General features: G+C 51.8%; 2 protein-coding genes across 2 annotated transcripts in view; one reads left to right on the top strand and one right to left on the bottom strand.

Moving 5' to 3' along the window:
• The first annotated feature begins 8,552 nt into the window (after positions 1-8,552).
• On the top strand, positions 8,553-9,830 carry Actl9 (actin like 9). Its single transcript, XM_015503859.2, has one exon. It carries the CDS (start codon positions 8,553-8,555, stop codon positions 9,771-9,773), a length of 1,221 nt encoding a protein of 406 aa, XP_015359345.1. The 3' UTR covers positions 9,774-9,830.
• A 3,738-nt stretch (positions 9,831-13,568) lies between these two features.
• Nfilz (NFIL3 like basic leucine zipper) overlaps positions 13,569-22,254 on the bottom strand; it is a 15,025-nt gene continuing 6,339 nt past the window's right edge. Inside the window, exons 2-3 of the mRNA XM_048811071.1 lie at positions 15,303-15,384; positions 13,569-13,672 (exon numbers count right to left, since the gene is read on the bottom strand). Coding sequence (XP_048667028.1) covers positions 13,569-13,672; positions 15,303-15,384 — 186 coding nt within the window. The remainder of the gene's footprint in view (positions 13,673-15,302; positions 15,385-22,254) is intronic.

Below are 22,254 nucleotides of genomic sequence, written 5' to 3'. Positions count from 1 at the left end.
TTGCAAACCACCACCCCCCCAACCACCGATTCCCCACCTTCTCCTCCCCCAGACTCATCCACTACTTTTGACCCTGCTGATGAACCCCCACCCTATCATCCAGCTCGAATAGGTCCTCACCCTCAACCTTCTGCCCCAACCTCTCCACCATCACTTCACCCTCAACCTTCTGCCCCAGCCCCTCCACCGTCTCTCCTGCCTCTACAACCCCCTTTCTCCCCTCCAACTACTAGATCAAAAACCCACACCATGGCCCTTCCTCAAACCATTGCCCCTATGCGTGAGGTAGCAGGTACTAAAGTTACCCCTCCCCCCACTCACTCCTCTCTTCTCCTGTCAGTGCCCACACCTGGTCCCACCAGGTCCTCTTACCAGCTAACCCAAAGCTCAAATGAGCTGAGGAGAACCCTCAGACCCCTATTCAAGATCTGGTGAAAATGGCCTTTAAAGTTGCTTTGTCATCACTGAAAACAAGGTTACTAAGAATTTAAAGTCCCTTACAGGCTTTTTGGGATATTCACTCCCGTCTTCCCCTCTGCTCTACCTGTTTTACTGCTCAAGTCTTCCTTGCTAGGGAAAATCCCCAACCCCTTTCCCATTGTTCTTTCACATCTCCTTCCTCATTCCCAGATCCACCTGAGCTGCTCTCAGCCCTGCCTTCCCGTCTTCCCCCTCCCTATCAGGCCCACAGAAAAGTCTTAACTGACCTTCACCAGAATCTTCACCATGGCTGATTTTAGGACTGTCAGCAAAGAGTCCCTACAGAAAAGTTTAATGTAGATAAACTTCCTCTTTTCATGTTGCCCTGCTTTACTTGGCCACTGGCTGGGAAAAAAAAAAAAATCAGCACTCCAAAAGCTAGACACCCCCTTACTAGTGTTTCCACAAACATGTATCCAATATAGTAGTTTGTAGAAACGAACCAACAAGGCCCCTGCCCTTGATCTGGGGCTTCACAGAGATGTCTACATTTCTAAGATAAGAGAAGTTACCAACTGGTCTCCATGGCACAGCTGGAGGGGGAGGAAAGAAAGGGGAGAAGAAGCTCCCCCCTTCTCAGGTATTGTCCTTGAAGGGTTAACTTGCCCAGAACAGTGAAAAGAAAAATCTGCTTTTATGTGAACTTCTGCAGACTGTGAACTTCTGAGCCCCTCCCCTTACATGGGGTGTAAAGTTCTGAAACTGCCTGAACTCGGGGTTCAGGGGATTAATTGATTACAGCAGAAGCTGTGCCCTCTGAACCTAGCCTCAGTCAAATAAAACGGTTTCCTGCTATCTTAAGTGCCTTGCCTCGTCCATCCCTACAACAGTATACTTCTATATACTTAAACATTGTTTATGTTTTCCTGAAATGGTAAACAGATGTGATTAATTGTGTACTGTACATAACGATCTATTTCTAATTAAAATGGAATAATTTGCCTAAATTCAGAAAGAACAATTAATTGTACCCCAGTGTATAGAACCCCTTTTCCAGATTTTACAACCCCTCTTTCACTTCCTAGGAATGAGAACTACTCTCCAGCAGGTCCACAATACTCGTTCTGTCTGCTGCACAGTATCCCCCACAGGGGGCATCAAACCTAAACTCCCACACCTCAGATGAGGGGCCACCAGCCAGGCGAAGACTGGGAGATCGACTTCACTCACATGCCTAGGCACAAAAAGTTTCGCTGCCTACTTACTCTGGTTGATACTTTTTCAGGTTGGATAGAAGCCTTCACTACCTCCAGGGAAATTGCTGACACTGTAGCCTCCATCCTCATTGAGGAGATCATTCCCAGCCTCCATCCAGTCAGACCATTATTCTCAGGTTGTTCAACTAGTCTCCAAAGGCCTCAGCATCACTTGGAGGCTCCACATCCCCTACCAACCCCAATCCTCGGGTAAGGTTGAAAGGGCTAACAGCATTCTCAAGGATCATCTCGCTAAACATGCTACTGAACTCAGGCTCTCCTGGCCCCATCTCCTGCCATTGGTCCTCATCCAAATTTGGGCAGACCCTAGAGCCCCCTCAGGCCTTAGCCCCTTTGAGCTACTCTATGGGTGCCCTTTCTTAATCAACCAAAGCTTTCCAATCACTCCTCCTCCCCTATGTCCTACCTGCCCTATCTCACACTTATACCAAACTCCTAAGGGACCACGCAGACAGGTGCCTTCCAGTGCCATCTGTTACCTCAATCCCAGTGCAACCACAAACTGAATCGGACCCTCTTCAACTGGGTGACTCAGTCTTACTTCAGGAACTGCATCCTCAATCATTGGAACCTCACTGAACGGGACCCCATACAGTCATACTTACTACCCCAACAGTGGCCAAGCTGTTGGGCCACTCCCCCTGGTACCATGTCTCCTACCTTAAAAAGGCACCTATTCCAAATGTCCAGTCCTGGACTTCCACCACACCGGGGCCCACCAAATTCAAGATTTCTCACCAACCCTCTTCTCTTTTACTAATCATTAATCTCTCTCAAGCTTCTATCCCAACCCACAGATGGCGCTTCGACATCCAAGCGACATGGCACCAGGATGGCACCACCCACTCTCAGTTTATGGGTCAAGGCGATTGCCCTTCCACTGGCTGCAATCGGGCGGTCACCCTTAACATTACTGGATTCAACCAAGTCACCTCCGAAATTTCCTTGAGTCCCTACAACAGGACCAATGGCTGATACCAAGGGTCTCCTCCGCTCAGGAATGGTTTGGTGCCGTGGAAAACTTATGATTTCAAGGAACCTTTATGGACTTTGACCCTTCTGAGATAACTGTCTATAGCCACTGGATGTTACCTCTTGCTGCCCTGGTATTCCCAAGCCTGTCCCCAAACATTCCCTCACTCTCCCAGATAGGGCACACACCATCCCCTCTCAATAGGAAGTAACCTGATGGAATTACACTGTCCTCACACCACTTAGAAAGACAAAAAGGGAGGAATGATAGTTGTGGAGCAGGCTGAACAAATGTTAGCTGCAGGGTGGGCTGAACACTCGGCCCCCACCCTCACCCAACCCTCACCCTCATCCGTCGCCTCAAGGCTGAACACTCAACCCCACTCAAGGCTGAACACTCAGCCCCCACCCATCTGGTGCAACAGAAACCCACATCTAGCCCCTGCCTGGTCTCTCTGAGGGCAGAAGATGACACCCTTAGCAACTACTGTGTGATCCGATCACTGTACACCAACAAGGCAGCTTGCAGACCCAGAGACCTCATTAGATTTTGGCTATAAAAACTCTCTCCTGCCAGGACCCCCCCACTCTCTTTTCTCTCTGTCTCTCTGTCTCTCTCTCTCTCTCTCTCTCTCTCTGTCCCCTCTGTCTCCCTCTCTTTCTTCTCTCTCTTTCACTCTCTTGCTTTGAGCTCCCCCCACCTCTCTCTCTCTCTTCCCCTCTTTCTCATGGCCACAATAAAGATCTCTTGGTTGCTCTGAGTGTCGTGGTCACTCTCCTTTCAGACCTGCCCTTTCTTGACTCCTGGTTAACACTGCTCTGGAGTGGGCCCTCTGCTTAACCCTCCAACACCTGCTTCCCTCAATCACAGGAGCTCACCGTCAGGGAGGAGGCTTGCAACATGAGTCTCCAATCACAGGGATTCGGATTCAATTGGTCTCGGGTGCAGGAGATTTTTTTAATTCCCACAGGTGATTCTAATTTGCAAACAAGGTGAGGACTTGGAACCCAGACTGCCAAGGATTTAGCAGAAGGAAAAGAAACTTGTGGTCTCCGGCGTCCCCTGCTGGCCACGCAAGAGGAACGAGGTGGAGCCCACCAAGACCTGATGATTCTGTCCTCCCCAGCTTCCCCTCCCAACTGAAGGTAAAAATTAATTGCACTGGGAGTCAGGTCTCCTGACTTTCAAATTGGCCCCAGTAGGGCATGAGAATCCCAGAGAACACAAGTGTTCCCAATTCTTCATTGATAACAGGAACAGAGGAAGGACATTGACCTGGACAAAAGGACCTGAACAATCCAACACCACCCGGAGTTCTGAAGGAGAAAAATCAGTGAATATTTCTTTTTCCATATTTTTATCAGTGCATTATAATCATAGCTGATGGTGGGATTCGTTATTACATATTCATACGTGCACATGATATAACAATATAATTTGGCCAATATCAGTCCCCAGTGTTCTCCCCTCCCTCCCCTCTTTCTTTCCCTTAGTCCCTAACCTCTACTAACCCCCACTTAGGTTTTCATGAAATTTCCACACACACCAGAATTTTTCCTCTCTGGCTTCCACATATGAGAAAAAAACATATGACCCTTAGCCTTCTAAGTTCAAGTATTTAATGAGCATGCTGGTCTCAAGTTCCAACCATTTTCCTGCAAATTATCATTTTATTCTTGCTTATGAGTAAACTCCCCGTTTATAGCACATTTTCTTTATCCATTCATCTGTGGATGGGCACCTGGGCTGGTTCCATGGTTTGGTTATTGTGAATTGTGTTGCTATAAACATAGGTACGCACAAATGAATACAGTATGGTGACTTTGATTCAAATGTAAGCAGGGCTAACAGATTGGGGTTGTTACCATTGAAACAGTAACTCATTTTAAAATGATTTAGAATTAAAATACTTCAACTCTGTTGTGAGTTTTCCTTACATCTTCTGAATGTTGGTAAAATTACAGATATTGTTGTTCCAAGTAGAGTCCTCCAGACAGCTGCATCCAAATCCCTTGGAACTTGTTAGAAATGAAGAGTCTCAGGGTCTCACCCCAGAGTGGAACTCTCCGGAGGAACCTGAAGTTGTTGTGTTATCAAGCTCTCCTGCAAACCTAATACGAAAAGAAGCCAGAGAACCCTCCAGTTGGAGAGAGCTACCATCATTTCCTGATAATCAGAGGGACCAAGTAATTAAGAATTTTGAAGACCCAGCTTAATAAGTTTCACTTGCTTCCCACAGAAATCTCCAAGAACTTTTAAAATTCATGGATGCCTGGTCTCCATTCCCAGGGATTCGGGTTCAATTGGTCTCGGGTGCAGGAGATTTTTTTAATTCCCACAGGTGATTCTAATTTGCAAACAAGGTGAGGACTTGGAACCCAGACTGCCAAGGATTTAGCAGAAGGAAAAGAAACTTGTGGTCTCCGGCGTCCCCTGCTGGCCACGCAAGAGGAAAGAGGTGGAGCCCACCAAGACCCGAGGATCCCACTTGCGTGGAAGCTTGGTTGATGTGTAGGCAAGACATGCCACCTCTAGACGAATGAGCGTTGCAATTCCTGATTCCACTTCAAAGCTGTTACGGGGATGTTTCTGGTTATCATTTACACACACACACACACACACACACACAACCTGTAATTTACATAGCAAAACCTCAGATGGCATTTACTATGTGCCAGTCACTAACCTAAATGCTACACTAAACAGTCTTAAAATACTCCATCTCTGAAACAGCACCTCTGAACTAACATGCAGGTGTTTAAAACTCTGTTACAACCGCACATAGATGAAGGAGCCCCCGTGCATTGCGGGTAGGAATGGGAAATGTTACAACCATTGTGGGAAGCAGCATGATAAGTCCCCAGAACTCTTTGAATAGAATTCTGCCTTGGGGCACATTCCAAAGGAATCAAAAAAGGGTCTTAAAAATGGAAATGCCCTGTGTCCACTTATAACTAAAAAATAAATATTTTTTTTTTTAAAATGGAAATGCCGTCTGATGGGGAGGGGATTATCCCAGTGGCTTGGGAGGCTGAGGCAGGAGGATCACAAGTTCAAAGCCAGCCTCAGCAACAGAAAGATGCTAAGCAACTCAGTGAGACCCTGTCTCTAAATAAAATACAAAATAGGGCTGGGGACGTGGCTCAGTGGTCGAGTGCCCCTGAGTTCAATCCCTACTACCCACCCCCCAAAAAAATCAAGGCTTTCTCCTGAGATCTACTTACATGTATATTAATATATACTATATTTTATCACATATTTGTCAGATTTTATGCCAATTTTTTTTTAAATGTGATGGTAACCATTATGTGAAGCTTTACAAACTATTGTGCCAGTATTACTTAAAAATCATGTATCACTAAACTGTCTTTGGTGCAAGATTAGGATGCACAGATTCTTATAAATATATATTAATTTATTAATAATGATTATGTGATTAAATATATATATATGACAAAAGGACAATAGCTAAGTTATGGTTGCTTTTATCCATAACAACATGAAAAAGGCAATAAAACATTTTTCATTTGATTAATTATTTAGCATTGCCCAATAATTAAGCAGTGACTATACACCCTGAGAACAAAGAGCAAACAAGATAATATGAGCCCTTACTCCAAGGCTAGCTTGGTTAACGATTTTGACATCTTGGATTTCTTACTGATACAATTGAGTCATTTGAATCGTTTTTAATTTCTAAGATTCTGATCTGCTAATGATAGTTGCCTATTCTGTTAATTATTTGAATCTAGAAAAATAATAGTACTTAAAATTCAGAATTGAAAATGTTGTACCTAAAAATAGTTTTGTTAAAATTGTTGTTCTTTTTTTGTATTATTATTGAATTCTGTAATATATGGAAAGATCTTTTATAAAAAGTTTCTAATATNATATATATTAGTTATAGGTGGACACAATTCCTTTATTTTAATGTGGTGCTGAGGATCAAACCCAGCACCTCACATGTGCCAGGCGAGCATTTTAAGACTGACCTGCAACCCCAGCCCCTCCCTGTTGTTCTTTTTAGATATACATGACAGTGGAGTATATTTTGACATATTGCACATACATGGAATATAACTTTCCATTCTTGTGGTTGTACATGATGTGGAGTTTCCCTGGTCGTGTGCTCATATGTGAACATAGGAAAGTTGTGTCATTCATTCTGTCCCTCCTATTCCCATCCCCGCTCTCTTTGCCTCATTCCCCTTTGTCTAATCCAATGGATTTCTATTCTTCCCTCCACCACCACCATCGGGTTGTAGGTCGGCATCCGCACATAGAGAGAACATTCAGCCTTTGGTTTGGGGGGATTGGCTTACTTCATTTAGCATGATAGTCCCCAGTTCCATCCATTTGCCATCAAATGCCATAATTTCATTCTTCTTTAATGCTAAGTAATATTCCATTGTGTATGTGTGTATATGTGTGTGTGTGTGTGTGTATATATATATATATATATATATATATATATCCAGTCAAAAATTTCATTCTTAACATTAGCATCTCATTCCAGCACTAGCAAAACAAATGTTCAGAAACAGCAAGCAAAGTGTTGATCAGGTTGAATGTTGGCACAACAAAGAGCAAAGCCAAAATCCTTTCTTCCTTCCTTTAGATAAGTTTTAAATGGTAAGATGATGAGTGTCTTTACCTTCTCATGTTGACTTTCAGCCTTTATAGAATATCAAGAAGCAGATTGAAAACCCATGTTTGTAAACAATGGATAAAGGATTGTTATGTGGTATATTCCTGCTTGTGTGGATGCCCAATTTTTTTTTAAATACCTGAACCCTCAGTAACTAGCTAAGTGAATGAGTGTCTCCAAAAATATATATTAGACCACACCTACCAAGAATGAATGAATGAATTACAATGTTCAATGAACCCAACTCTCCGGGGCTTATTGACATAATCAGAAAATTAAACATCCCTCATTTAGATATCTCCCATAACACCTTGAGCACACCGTTCCTGGTGATTTCTCATATCACATGCACACACACACACACACAAAACCTCTCACAAGCCGATGTCTATACCATCGGAAATAGTCTTGGTTTTGAAGCAACTCTCCCTGCTATCTGTTGTCTAAACAATTCTTTGCTCCAAAACCCAGGACCTGCCCCTCCTTTTATCTATACTGAAAGCCCCTTTCGGGTCCCAAGGGCTCTCCTCCTACAGAAGCATCTGCAGACACACTCCCGTAGTGGGGCTACAGAGTGGAAATCAGGAAGGCTTCCAGGAGGAGGTGGCATGGGGGCTGAGGTCTGAAGGGGCAAATTCATGCTTGGCAAGAAGGAGACCAGGAGAGTGACTGGGGCCAGAGGAAAAGCAGGCTGCTAAGTAAGGTCTCCCACACTCAGGCCAGGCTGTCCTGATTCCTTTCAGCAACCTGGAAGTCAGGCTGGCCAGCCTGTCACCTTGGGGTTAGTATTCTCGGGAGATCTGTGACCAGCTCTCCACCTCTCCACAGTAAAAATGCAGCATGAGGATTCCTGGGCCTTCCTTGTCTACACCTGCAGGTAGGTGCCACATGCACTTGACCTTCTGTGTGTGGGGCCAGGGTGGAGGTTCTGGAATCTGGGAGCTAATCAGAAGCCCCTCCTCCCTCTCCGAACTCGGTTCTCTGCCAGAAATCCTGAATAGTTGAGGTCCTGGGGTCGGAAGGGTTAGGAGGTGCCCCTCCCTGCCCACCCCTGCATTGTGAAGTCTGGGGAGGCTGAAGGGAGCAGGTTGATGTCACAGACCCCTGGCCAGCCCACTCCCTCTCACTGCCGGCCCTTCAACCAGCCTGGCCTCAACCTCTTCCCCCCTCACCCCTGAACCCCAGAAGAAAGTGGTCAGCCTTGCCAAGCAGCCTCACAGGGCCACCTGCAGCCATGAACACAAAGGATTCCAAGCCCCGGGAGCTCCAGCCGGATCAAGAGGTCCCCATGATTGACAAGAACCCCAAGCCGGACTCGCCCATGGCAGACGACAAGCTGCCGCAAAAGACCGGGGCTGTGGTCATTGACATGGGCACGGGCACCTGTAAGGTGGGTTTCGCTGGGCAGGCCTGCCCCTCCTTCACCGTGGCCACCATCATGGGCTGCCAGCCCAAGAAACAGGCCACCTCGGGGCAGCCAGCGGTGGAAACCTTTATCGGCGAGGCGGCCCGCGTGCGTCCAGAGCTGACGCTGGTGCAACCCATCCGGAATGGCATCGTGGTGGACTGGGAAGCCGCCGAGCTCATCTGGCGCCACATGCTGGAGCACGACCTCCAAGTGGACACCCAGGAACACCCACTGCTGTTCTCCGATCCACCCTTCAGCCCCGCCACCAACCGCGAGAAACTGGTGGAGGTGACCTTCGAATCGCTGCGATCCCCCGCCATGTACGTGGCCTCGCAGTCGGTGCTGTCGGTTTACGCGCACGGGCGCGTCAGCGGGCTGGTGGTGGACACTGGCCACGGGGTCTCCTACACGGTGCCAGTCTTCCAGGGCTACAACCTGCCGCACGCCACCGAGCGCCTGGACCTGGCGGGCCACCACCTGACCGCCTTCCTGGCGGAGATCCTGCTGGGCTCGGGCTTCGCGCTGCAGCAGCAGGACCTGGACACGGTGGAGAACATCAAGCACCGCTTCTGCTACGTGGCCTCGGATTTCCAGAAGGAGCAGGCGCGGTCGGAGCAAGAGTGCCGGCAGTCCTTCAAGCTGCCCGACGGGCGGACCGTGACTTTAGGCAAGGAGCTATTCCAGTGCCCGGAGCTGCTCCTCCACCCGCCGGAGATCCTGGGGCTGTCGCCCGTGGGCCTCCCCACCATGGCCAAACAGAGCCTCCACAAGGTGCCCCAGGAGGTGCGGGGCGACGTGGCCCAGAGCGTGCTGCTGTGCGGCGGTTCCTCGCTCTTCACCGGCTTGGAGGAGCGTTTCAGGGCCGACCTGCTGCGCTCTCTGCCCCCGGAGGAGCACGTGGTGGTGACCGCCCAGGCCAACAGGAACTTCTCGGTGTGGATGGGGGGCTCCATCCTGGCCTCGCTGCGCGCCTTCCAGTCCTGCTGGGTCCTGCGCGAACAGTATGAGGAGCAGGGTCCCCACATCGTGTACCGCAAATGCTACTGACGCGGGGCCCTGGAAGGTGGAGTGTGGGCAGTAAATCCTCTGCGAGCCAGCCCTGTCCTGTCGTCCTCCCCTGGCGGCCCCACCCACTCTTGATGCCCCATCATCAGGGGCATCATCTGACCCGCCCCCAGACCCCACCACCTGGATCTACCTCCCAAAACATCCCTGGCTGGAACTTGCCCTAAAGCAAGTCCCATGATCCACCTCCTGAGATATACCAGTGCGGGTCCCCTAAACCCACGTCCCCATAACCAAACCCTAATGTAACACTGTGTTCTAATCCTTTCAAACCATTCTCTAGGGGTCTGTGTCCCCCAGACCCGCACAGGTGCGTATGCATGCATGCAAACACACGCGCGCACACACACACACACACACTCACACCTGCCCAGCCCAAGACATCCTCAGGTTCTGACCTCCTAATCGCACCCCCATGATCTGTTGTTTCTGATAAAGTCCCCTCAAGGTTCCCCTGCCTATAAGGCCCCAGCTCACCACCCTTAGTATGCATCTCAGAACCCCCCAACTCCACACAACCTGCACCAGGTGTTGAAATCCCTTCCCAGAACTTTTTCTGTGCTACTGTTGCGGGATCACGGCACCAGCCCCCAAGTGCCGCCCACAACCTACCTCCTAGAAACCAGTCCCCCAAACACACCACTAAATTCCCCTAGTCAATGCATTTCTGGCTCTCAGCTCCCCAAATGCATCACCTCCTGGTTTGCCCTAAAATGCCCACACAAGCCCTGAACTTCCATAGCTGCCTCAAGACCCATGTTCTGACCCTCAAGGGTCTCCCCTGCAATGACCCATTAAGAATCCCTGGCATCCAAAGCTAATTCCTGAGTTCCTTCTGCCCCAGGACTCTTCCTTCACCCTTGAGGATTCCTCCCCCAGACCACCCCTGTGTTCCCACAACCCATCCCCCAAAGACCAAGACGCCAAGCCCCCACAATGGCCCCTCTTGCTCTTTGTTCACCCCCTTGCTCTGGGTCCCCACCCAGAATACTCACACATTTCTAGCTCGCAGAGCCCCTTCAACCCACCCCCAACCCCAGAACTTCCAAATTTGGATTGTACTCTGGACCTCAGGTCAGTCCCATTCAGGCCCTGGGCTGCCCTCTGTGGTATGGCCTCCAGCTCCTCCTCCCGGGCTCCTTCCAAAGACTCCCTCTGGGGTCACCCCATGCTGTGGCCCCAGGACACTCCACTGTGAAGGTTTCACAAACTCCCCAGGCTCACCCCCAGGACCAGCCCCTGGGCCCCATCCTACCTGTCCAGACTAGGTGGTGACCTTCCCAAGGGCTGTCCAGCCCACTGTGACCCTCAGCAGATACTCCAGTGAGAGCCCCACCTGCTCCTGCACAGGTGCCCCTGGGGACAAGCCCTCCAGGCTCTCCGGTCTCCTTTCCTTCCACTCTGCTCCAAGTTCGCTCAGCTGCGCCATCTCCCCAGACATCTCAGCCTACGCCCCCAACAGAGCCCAGACCTTCCTCTGGGGCCTGCCCTGGGATGCTCTGGAGCCCTCTCCCACCCCCACACCCCGCCCCATCCCTCCTAGGCCTAGAGTAGGGATCCAGCCCTCAGGATGGGGAGACTGGACTTCTCCCCAGGGTGTGCCTGAGTGGTTTCTGGAAACAGGACCCTCTGCTTCACGCCATCCAGCCCAGGCTTAGGAGCATCAGGACCTCCAGCCAGCAAGGGGGACGGTCTGCCCAGTTTCCCAAGCAATAAACAGGAGCCATGGGGCATGCGCAGGCCAGGGCACAGCATCCGCAGCACGAGGAATCCTTTATCCATCCGTCACTTCATTGGTCACCATTTAACATCTCACACACATTTCTGTGTCTTTCTCTGCATCCTTAAATTTTTTTTTTAGTTTGGTTTGGTTTTGCTGAGATGAGGTCTCACTATGTTGCCCAGACTGGCCTCAAGCTCCCAGGCTCCAGTGATCCTCCTCCCTCAGCCTCTCAAGTAGCTGGGACCCCAGATGCACAACCAGCTCCTAATTTTTTTCCAGTTTCCTCATTGTGTTTCATACTCCCCCTCCCTCCCTCCCACAAGCACTCCCGCATGGTCTTATACAGGGGCTTCTTTCTGGAACAGTAAGCCTACCACAGCCTTCAGCTCTAGCATCAGACAGTAGAGGTGGTTGAGGGTCCTGGCTATGTCACCCACTCTGTCCCCCATGTATCCTATAGACTGGGCTAGTTTGAGGTCCTCAGCTTCAGAGGTGAGGTGGCAGAAAGACCAAGATCCAGAGTTGGAAAACACACACACACACACACACACACACACACACATGGTCTGGCTCCCTTCCCTCAAGGCAGCCTCTAACTATGGAATGAGCTAGAACACCAGCCCACTGCACCCCACCACCCACCATCCCCATCCCACCTCCCCACCCCCACCAGAGACAAGGTGGTCAGAAGGCAGTTTTTCTTCTTCCCACCAGGGGGCAGCACCTCCAAGCTCAACAGGCCAGGGCCCCGTTGAATTTAGTTCCCTAAGATCTGAAGCAAGACCTCAAGAGAAATCCACCCCAAAGGCAAGACACACAGAGGAGGGATGTGGAACACACCCAGTCTCAGATGCTGCAGGGGGTGAGAGAGACGCACAGTGTACCAGGAACCCCAAAGGACCCTCCTTTGAGCCAGGCTAACGTCTCCCAGCTCCAAACCTTGAGGGGCCAGAAATCTCCTCTGCGACCTCCCAACACACACTGGTGGTGGCTGCTCACTACTCAAACCTGTTAGCAATCTCACCTCCTCCCAGGAGTCATGGATAGGCCTCTGCCCAGCACCCACCCCAACCCAGATCTGGAGACCCAGAGACCCGACCCCCGGCCCCTGCCCACACCCCCTGGAGTCCCATAGCCCGTCCCCAGTTTCCAGCTGAAGTCCGTCACTCACTCCAGGAGCATTCACGGAGCACTCGCTGAGCTCAGGGCCACCTCTCTCTTCCCCACTTCCGCTGCCAGTGGGCTGGAGGCTCCCTTACCTTGATCCACAAGCCCTTTCCCTCTAAATGTCCCTGAAACCGCCCACCTCGCTCCACCCTCCCTCCCCAGGCCCCTGGGTTGATCTCCTGGATGACAGTAGGAACCTCTTCCTCCGTCCCCATCCCCTCCAGAGAATGCTTGCGAGGACTTTTGCAAAACTCGGGTCATGACGGCATTATTCCCCGCTCAGGACATTCTGCTGACTTCCACTCCATGCAAGCCGAGTCCTCACTGTGGCCCTGAATCTTCCGCCCATCTTTCTGCACCCCTCCTGGGCTTTCTTTCCATCCTCCTCCACCCGGACACACTGATGGCCTTTCTCCTCCAGTAATGGGCTGTGGGGTCCTCCAGAGGGCCTGTGTTCAAGTGCTGACCCCAGTGCCTTGAAATGTGCCTCTGTTCAGAGAAAGAGCTCTACCTGACCCAATCTGACTGGTGTCCTTCCAAGAGGAGGAGATTAAGACGCAGACACACACAGAGGGATGACCATGTGAGGACAGAGGGGAGACATGGCCCTGGACAGGCCAAGGAGGGAGGCCTCAGGAGAAACCAGCCCTGCCACACCTTGACCTTGGACTCCCAGCCTCCAGAACTGTGAGAAAACGAGTTCTGAGTTCCCATCATCGAAGGTGCTCAGGTGTTAGGGCACTCGACGAAAACCACTCCAGATTTGTAGTCACAGATACCAGCCACAGCCACAAGGCCAGTCACAGAATGAGTACTGTGACATGGGGAGGACTTCTCCCTCCCTCTGTGATATGGGTCCGTGTGTCTGAAATGTCCTGTCTGCGCTCTTATTTATCCCCGTGTAACATGCGCTGTTCTGACTTCAGGGCCCAGTACTTAAGTCTGGCTGACTTCAGGTTGCGCGATTCAAATCGTGAGGCATCAAGGGCAGCTGTAAACACCCCCCAGGGCCGTCACAGGCTCTTCTGGGGAAAGGGCTGTGAGTTTCTGATTCACACAGGAGGGTTATTGCACGTATGAGGTGGAAGCGTGAACTTACTGTTGTCTCGATTTGGAGATTAACCCTCATCTAAGGAGATGCAGGCAGGTTTCAAGTTGACGGGGTGAAGGCATGCTGATGAATTTCATGTGTCAACTTGGCTGGGACACCGTACCCAGCCATTTGGTCAAACATCATTCTAGGTGTTTCTGTGAAGGTGTTTTTTTTTTAGATGTGACTAACATTTAAATCAGTAAACTACCCTCCATGATGGGGGTGGGCGTCATCTAATCCGGTGAAGGCCTTAATAGAGAAAGACTGTCCTCCTCGCTAGGAAGAAAGCCCTCTGGTAGCAGCTGCCTTCAAACTCAAGCTGCAGTTCTTCCCTGGGTCTCCAGGCTCCCACAGAGGCCCATCCCTTAAAATTAGTGTCCCCCGCCCCCACAGCCTGTTGGTTCTATTTCCCTGGGAAACCATGGCTAATATATACACCAATCCCCTTCCTACCTCAGGGCCTTTGCATGTGGTATTTTCTCTGCTCAAAATGTTCCTTCCCACCTCCCATCTTATTAAGGTAACCCCACTTCTTAATATGACAAAAACTCAGATGCCATTTTTTTTTTTACTAATTAAAATAGTTGATTTCATATAAACATCAAAAAACTGCCATGGGAGGGGCTGGGGTTGTGGCTCAGTGGTAGAGCACTTGCCTAGCATATGTGAGGCACTGGGTTCAATCCTCAGCACCACATATAAATAAATAAAATAAAGGTCCATCCACAACTAATAAAAATATTTTTTTTAAAAACTGCCATATGGGCTGGGGATGTGGCTCAAGCGGTAGCACGCTCGCCTGGCATGCGTGCGGCCCGGGTTCGATCCTCAGCACCACATACAAACAAAGATGTTGTGTCCGCCAATAACTGAAAAATAAATGTTAAAGTTTCTCTCTCCCTCTCTCTCTGCCTCTCTCTCTCTTTAAAAAAAAAAAAACTGCCATATGTCAAAAGACAAAAGACAATAAAATAAATAATTTTAGTGACAAGTGGAGGGGGGGGAACTATAATGCCTAACACAAAGAAATAATGCCTGTCATATATAAAGAGCTATCAGAAAAATCAATAAAAAAATCTCAAAAGATCACACCAGTGCCTGGGAACCTTTCAACAAAGGGCACAAACACTGAATTCTAGAGAATGAAAGAGTTCTTAGACACAGTTCGATTTCATAAGGGAAATGAGCATTACACCTATACTGAAATATCATTTTTAACCCATCAGATTGGCAAAGATCAAAAGGTCTGATAACACCCGCTGCTGACGAGGGTGTGTGAAGGCTGGCACTGCTGAACCCAGGCGGTGAGGGAGGAAACCTGTACCACCCCATGAGAGGCAGGTTGCACAGCGAGTTAAACAACAAGTGCACATGTCTTCTAGCTCCCTGTGATGCTCCATGAGACTCCATTCTAGCTCCTTGAGACTCCATCCATCTGCCCGCATAAGGACGCGAACCGCTATCTGTACCACACAGCAGCACCTGACTGCAGGAAAACACTGAAAACAAGCTGTGCGACCATCCACACCAATGGGATAAATGCGCCGCTCAGCACGAGGGACACTGGGGTGTGGCTCAATGGCGAGCACTTGCTGAGCAAGTGGGAGGCCCTAGGGGGAAGAACATCAAGAGCGGGGATTGGCCAGTGGAAGGGCATTCACCCAGCATGCACAAGGCCCCAGGTTCCATTCTCAGCCCTGCAAAAATAAATAATAAGAAGAATGTCTGCAAGAAAGCACAAGAGAAATACTACACAGCCGTAAAAGGAAACCAGCCAACATCGGTCAGTGACGTGGAACCTGGGTTATATTTTAAGTAGGGCTCTGGGTGTAGCTGGGTGGTCAGCACTTGCCCAGCCTGCTCAAGACACTGGGTTCCATCCTCAGCACAAAGGACAGGGAGAAAGAGAGAGATTTTAAGTGAAAATCGGGGGAAAGGCATCCCACCATGAAAGATGAATGAATAGATGTGCAGATATCTGCTTAAGATATGCACTGAAGAGCTGGGAAAGGCGGGCACTGAGGCTGAGGCAGGAGGATGGCAAGTTCAAAGCCAGCCTCAGCAACTCAGCCAGGCCGTAAGGATTAGCAAGACCCTGTCTCAAAACAATAGATTTTAAAAGGTGGGGGCGGGGGGGGAGCTGGGGGTGTAGCTCGGTAGTTAAGTGCCCCTGGGTTCAATCCCTGGTACAAAAAAAAAATGCATAGAATGTCTCTGGACCATCTGTGGCTGCTTCAAGACCAGAGCTTCTGTCCCTCCCTCCATCCTCCCCCAGAACCACTTCTTACCCCCTTGGAGAACTGTCACCACCCAGCAGGATTCACAGTCCTGGACCCCAACCTGCCACGAATGACGGGGATTTCAGACCATGTGAATAGACATATGCATTTTTTGAGCTGGGGTCTCACTGCACTGCCCAGGCTGGCCCTGAACTCCTGGGCTCAACAATCCTCCTGCCTCAGCCTCCAGAGCAGCGGAGTCCAGGTGTGGGTCGCCAGGCCCAGCTTCAAATCTAAGGTGTTCACTGAGCCCGTCTGGGACCCAGGCATTGGCCTTCTCTTCTTTCTTCCCAGCTGTGTCCCTTGCATCTCTGTTCGATTCCTTCTTCCTAGGTGAGGTCACCCACCAGCACGTGAGCTCAGGAAGGGCAAGCCCCCTCTGCGTCTCTCCCAGCTTCCAGCAGAGCTCACCACATCGTGGCACCCAGTAGACGTTTGTTGAATGACTGAATGAATAGCTCCCGAGTTTCAAAGGGCACTGATGACCGTGAAGGGGGGCCAGAGGAATCCTGCTTTTTAGAGTCCCCTCTTCCTGCTGCATCGGACCACAGGCCTGAGTTTCAGTCGGCTCCTCACACACCATGTGACCTTGGACAAGTGACCTGACCTCTTGAAACCAATAAAATGGAGGTCCCTTCAAGGGGCATGTGTGTGTGTGTGTGTGTATGTGTGTGTGTATGTTGTATGTTCTGTTAGAGGAAATTGAACCCAAGGGCACTCTACCCCCCCAACCCACATCCTCAGCCTTTTTTATTTTATTTGAGACAGAATCTTGCTAAGTTGCCGAGGCTGGTCTCATATTTGCCATCCTCCTGACTCAGCCTCCGAGTTGTTAGGATAACAGGCATGCACCACTGTGCCCGGCTAAAGGAGGCCTTGGTAAGGATGAGGTGAGATCGCACACCTGTGCTACCGGAAGTGTGCAAGGAAGGACGCCGCTCAGACTTGAGTCACTTTTGAGGGAGAAATCTGGGCCTTTCAAATTTACTCTCTGCATAAATGCATCCTTTGAAGGTTTTAGAGGACAGATGTCTCCATGTGAATCACTTGTTAAATTCCTCCTGCGTGACACATAAACTGGACTATGCTGCTCAGTATACAGCAGGTGCTCCATACCATGTGATGAGGCTGTTGCTACAACAAGCCAAAGACCAACCCTGAGTGTAGCCAGGAATCTACCCTCTGTCTCCTGGCCACCAAGGGCCTGGAGACCTGTCCCCCAGAGTCTGAGCCGAGAGAGGCCTCTGACCTTGGAGGCTCCAAGGACAAGCGTGGGGAGGAGGTGACATCGTCCCACCAGGCAGGCCACTCACCTGGCAGAGATAGAGGTGAGGTGGCGGGGTGGCGCGGTGGGGGGGGGGGCAGGCTCTGCGCTGCAGGCGGAGCTTGCTCTCACTTGAACCGGCTCCTCAAGGAACTTTTTGCACTCTTCTGGTTTTTCCCACGCTGCGCGGATGCCGCCCAAAGCACAGGGAGACTCCGGAGCAGGCTCTCCTTGGCGGGGTGGGGATGGAGGGGGTGGTGAAATTGTTCTGGAATTAAATAGAGGTGACAACCGCACACTTGTGAACCTACAAAGTGTCACCAAATTACACACTTTTAAAAAGTGAATTATTTTGGTTTTGATTGATACATAATAATTGCACATCCTCCTAGAATACCATGTGATGGTCCTTTGATTAAATCCAAGCGATTCGGGTATCCCTCACCTTCCACTTGTATCATTAGGCTGAGTACACTCGGTGTCCTCTCTTGTAGCTTCCTGTCCCAGGCAGGGTCTCTCTGTGCCCTCCAGGTTGGCCTGGAACTCGGGTTCAAACGCACCCAGTCCTCAGCCACCAAGGAGCTGGGACTGCAGGTGCGCACCACCATGCCTGGCTGCTTCGAGTTATTTTTGAAATGCACCCTGCCTGTTGTTAGCTCCACTCACGCGCTGAGCGACAGGACACCTGACCCCATTCCTCCTGTTTACCTGTACAGTGGTACTGTGGACCCCCCACTCAAGCCCCGCCCTGCGCACCCCCCAGCCTCTGCCCTTCTAGTCTCAACTTCTCCAAGATCAGCTTTTTCAGATTTCACCTTTGAGTGAGATCGTGCAATATTTTTTCAAAGGGGCGAATTTTATACATGGGAAATAACCTTGATTAAAAATACGACCTTGAGCTGGGGCTGTAGCTCAGTGGTGGAGCGCTGGCCTAGCATGTGTGAGGCACTGGGTTCGATTCTCAGCACCACATAAAAATAAATAAATAAAAATAGTGTCATTGTGTCATTCATATATATGTGTGTATACATATGACCTTGTGGGCACGGTGGCACAAGCCTGGAATCCCAGCGGTTCAGGAGGCTGAGACAAGAGGATTGTGAGTTCAACACCAGCCTCAGCAACAGCGAAACACTAAGCAACTCATGAGACCCCGTCTCTAAGTACAATACAAAATAGGGCTGGGGATGGGGCTCAGGGGTCGAGTGCCCCTGAGTTCAATCCCTGCTACTCAAAAAAAGAAAAAAGAAAGAAAGAAGGGAAAACAAATACGACCTTGGGCGGGGTGTGGCTGGGTGGTGGAGCTCTTGCTTAGCCTGCGGAGGCCCTGCATTGGGAGAGCTAGCAGGACGCATCGCCCCACATCACACCAAGTAAAAACTAAAATAAAAGCTGCTGCGGGCGACAGCCAGAAAGGACACGGGACACGAGAGAACGCAGCTCTGCAACCTTATTCCTTTGAGGACCGAGATCCTGGAACCCGCGTGCGTTTCGCGGGGCGGGCGCATCCTTAGCCACGCCCCCAGTCGCCGCCCGGCCCAGCGAGACGGGGACAGTTCTGCGGGTCCGGGGTTTGCGTGGCCTGGCCCGGGACGGAGGGATCTCGGCCCAGCCGCTCCCGAGACCCGACGCCCACGAGGCAGGAAGCCACCCGCCGCCCTCGTCCGCAGCGGGGCCCCCGCGGCCCGGGCCTCCCGCCCAGCGGGGCGCAGGCAGGAACCGAGGAGGGACATGCACTCTGCAGGCGGCACTGGGTGGTCCCCACCAGGGAGGGGAGGTGGAAGTCCCCAGGACAGGGGCGCATACACTCTCACACGCACACCCAGGCCTCACCCAGCCGTTCACCTGAGGTCCCCTAAAGCCACTGGACAGATGGGACGGCCAGATGGGAGGAAAACAAGGGAGGGGGAAGGGCTGGGTGACAAGGCTCAAATGTCCATCTTCCTGGAACTCCACTGAGGGCTGACCCCGGTGGGCAGCCAGTAGAAGGTGGACCAAGCCCACCCGGCTGGCACATACCCCATCTTCCTCGGGCACCTCCCTCCTGTCCCCTTCTCTCTTCAGCCAGGTTGGATGGCTCCGCCCTCGTGGGCACCCAGCACCCTTCCTGCCCCCTCCAGGATACCACCTCAGAACCCTATAAGTCTCTTAAGGACTCTCCATTGTCCTGGGGGTAATCAATTTCCCCAAACCCCACTGACAGCAGACCCAAGGCTCTCCTAACACCCCACTGTTTTCCACATACTTCGCACCCCCAACCTCCTTTCCTGTCCCCACAAACACAGCACCTTTCTTCCCACCTGAGGGCCTTTGCACCTGCTGTGGACACTTTTCTTCCTCATTAACTTCTGCCCCCACTTCAGTCTCAGGGAAGCCATGAGTGACTGGCCAGGCCCATGAGACCCACCTGGCACCAGACTTGAACCTAACCTCACATTTATCAGGATGGTACCATGTACCTGTCTGTGGGTCCTACCCACTCAACACCCCTGCAGGTGACCTCCAATAGGGCAGGGGCCAGGGAGCCACGTACCAGGAACTGGTACTTGCCGGCCACCTCAAAGCCTTCTGACCAGGGAAAGGAGCAGCCAATAAATACGGAAAGAAATAAGGACTTCAGCCGGCAACAGGGGCCCTGGGAAAACTGGAACGAGGGAGCTGGACAGGCCACCAGAGGGACCCAAGGACACAGGCCTCGAGGCATGACCACCCAGGTAGTAGAGGAACAGGAAAGGGTCTGTGTGGCCGAGCAGGGTGAGTGACGACAGGGAGGTGACCGAACACAGGGATCTGGAAAGCAGTGAAGGCTGAGTCCCCTCCCGGTGCATTCCAGCACCCCAGGTGCCCACCTGGTGGTTAACTTCACGTGTCCGCTTGCCTGGGCCATAGGATGTCCAGGCACTTAGTCAAACATTATTCCAGGTGTTTCTGTGATGGTGTTTTAGGAGTTTAACATAAAAATCAACAGCATGAATAATGCAAATGACCCTCCCACTGGGTGGGGGTGGGCCTCATCCAATTAGTTGAAGGCCTGAGCCAAACAGAAGGGCTGGACTGTGAGAGAGGGAGGGGTTCCACCTGCCTGGCTGCCTTTGTCCTGGGACACTGGCCTTTTCCTACGTTCAAACTGGAACAGCAGCTCTTCCTCCCTGGGCTCCCAACGGCCAACAAGAGACTTTGGGATCTGTCCACCTCCAAAACCACATGAGCCAGCTCCTTATGCCCTGTCTCTGTCTGCCCCCTCCCTCCCTCCCTCCCTCCCTCCACCCCTTGTTCCTCTGGAGAACCCTGATTCATACAGAGGTCCTTGTTTTCTTGTTTTCCTATGACAAGATCAGACCCTCCAAATTTCCAGTCGGCCTCACAGGTCAGTCGGGAGGGGAACCGTCTCTCCCTCCCCTGCACTTTGGACCTCACAGCCCCTCCTGAGCACAGGCCACCTCAGCCTCTTCGGGGCCAGCACAGCCCCCAGTTTCCCCCAGAAGAGGGAAACCCTGCTGCCCAGCCCTGGACATGCCCACAGACCCCAGGCTGGTGAGTCCCTCCTGTCCTCTGTGTGGTGACCCTTGGGAAGAGGTTCTCTCTCCTAGTTCCAGATTTGGTTTCTACTGGACAGCCACGCAGAGGTCCTTGGTTTGGGTTTTGACTTTGGCTTTTCTGAGAGTGGCCGGGAGCCATGGAAGGATTAAGGGCAGGGAAGTGGCCTGGCCTGGGGCAACCAGAGTGCATTCTGGGAAACCACCGAAGGGAGGGGCTGCCGGGAAGTGAGCGATTCCAGGCTGGCTTTGCAGGAGGGTGGGCAGAAGCAGGAGACCAGCGCCCCCAGCACAGTGGGGCCGAGACCCTCTGGTGGGTGGTAAGAACGGCCACAGACCCGGCCAAGGACGTGCAGTAGCAGGGTGAGGGTCCCCCTCTCAGAAGGTCATTCCAGGGACACAGACCAGCAGAGCCCAATGGGAAGGCACGACAGGGAGGTGACCGCTATGACCACATGGATCTGGAAAACAGTGAAGGCTGAGTTCCCCTCCCGTGCATTCCGAGCACTGCCCAGCTCCGCGGCTGCCCAGCTCCACGGCTGAGCTGGCCTTTAAACAGGGTAACTCCTGCCCCCAGGTCCAGCTTGTCCCCAGCTCCCTGAGGAAATGGGCTGTGCCAGGGGCTGGACGGTGGCTGGGCTGAAGCTAGAGGAGGCACGGAGGCTGGAGGGAGGGAGGCCCGCGGGAAGTGACTGGTGGTGACCTGCCAGATTCCCACCTCCCTGGGGCCCTGTGCCAGGCAGGAACGACCATCGCCCCACTCTGCAGGGGGAAAACTGAGGCCCTCTCCCTCCAGCTGGGCGGCGGGTTTCCTAGCCCTGCTCCCCCCAGCCAGGCTCGGCCGGAAGACGGTGGCCCAGGCAGCCCCGCGGGGGGCAGGGAGGTGGGGAGGGGCCCAGCCAAACCGCAGAACAGGATTTCTCAGAACTTACAGTACGTGGGGAGAGGAGGCCAGGGCTGCCCCAGGACCTTCGCAGGGCGGAGAGACCGTGCGATGGGCCCGCGGCAGTGACCTCGGGGGAGGGACTCCGGCCACACCTCCTCCCCACGCTTGGCCTTGGAGCCTCCAAGGTCAGAGGCCTCTCTCGGCTCAGACTCTGGGGGACAGGTCTCCAGGCCCTTGGTGGCCAGGAGACAGAGGGTAGATTCCTGGCTACACTCAGGGTTGGTCTTTGGCTTGTTGTAGCAACAGCCTCATCACATGGTATGGAGCACCTGCTGTATACTGAGCAGCATAGTCCAGTTTATGTGTCACGCAGGAGGAATTTAACAAGTGATTCACATGGAGACATCTGTCCTCTAAAACCTTCAAAGGATGCATTTATGCAGAGAGTAAATTTGAAAGGCCCAGATTTCTCCCTCAAAAGTGACTCAAGTCTGAGCGGCGTCCTTCCTTGCACA

This window comes from Marmota marmota, unplaced genomic scaffold (genome assembly GCF_001458135.2).
Source record: "Marmota marmota marmota unplaced genomic scaffold, marMar, whole genome shotgun sequence".
Lineage (NCBI taxonomy): Eukaryota > Metazoa > Chordata > Mammalia > Rodentia > Sciuridae > Marmota > Marmota marmota.
The sequence above is the reverse complement of the archived record's forward strand: the minus strand, read 5'-3'. Positions and strand labels throughout refer to the sequence as shown.

Excerpts from the sequence above, each read along its gene's own strand:
- Actl9 (XM_015503859.2), top strand. The coding sequence starts at position 8,553 with ATGAACACAAAGGATTCCAAGCCCCGGGAGCTCCAGCCGGATCAAGAG.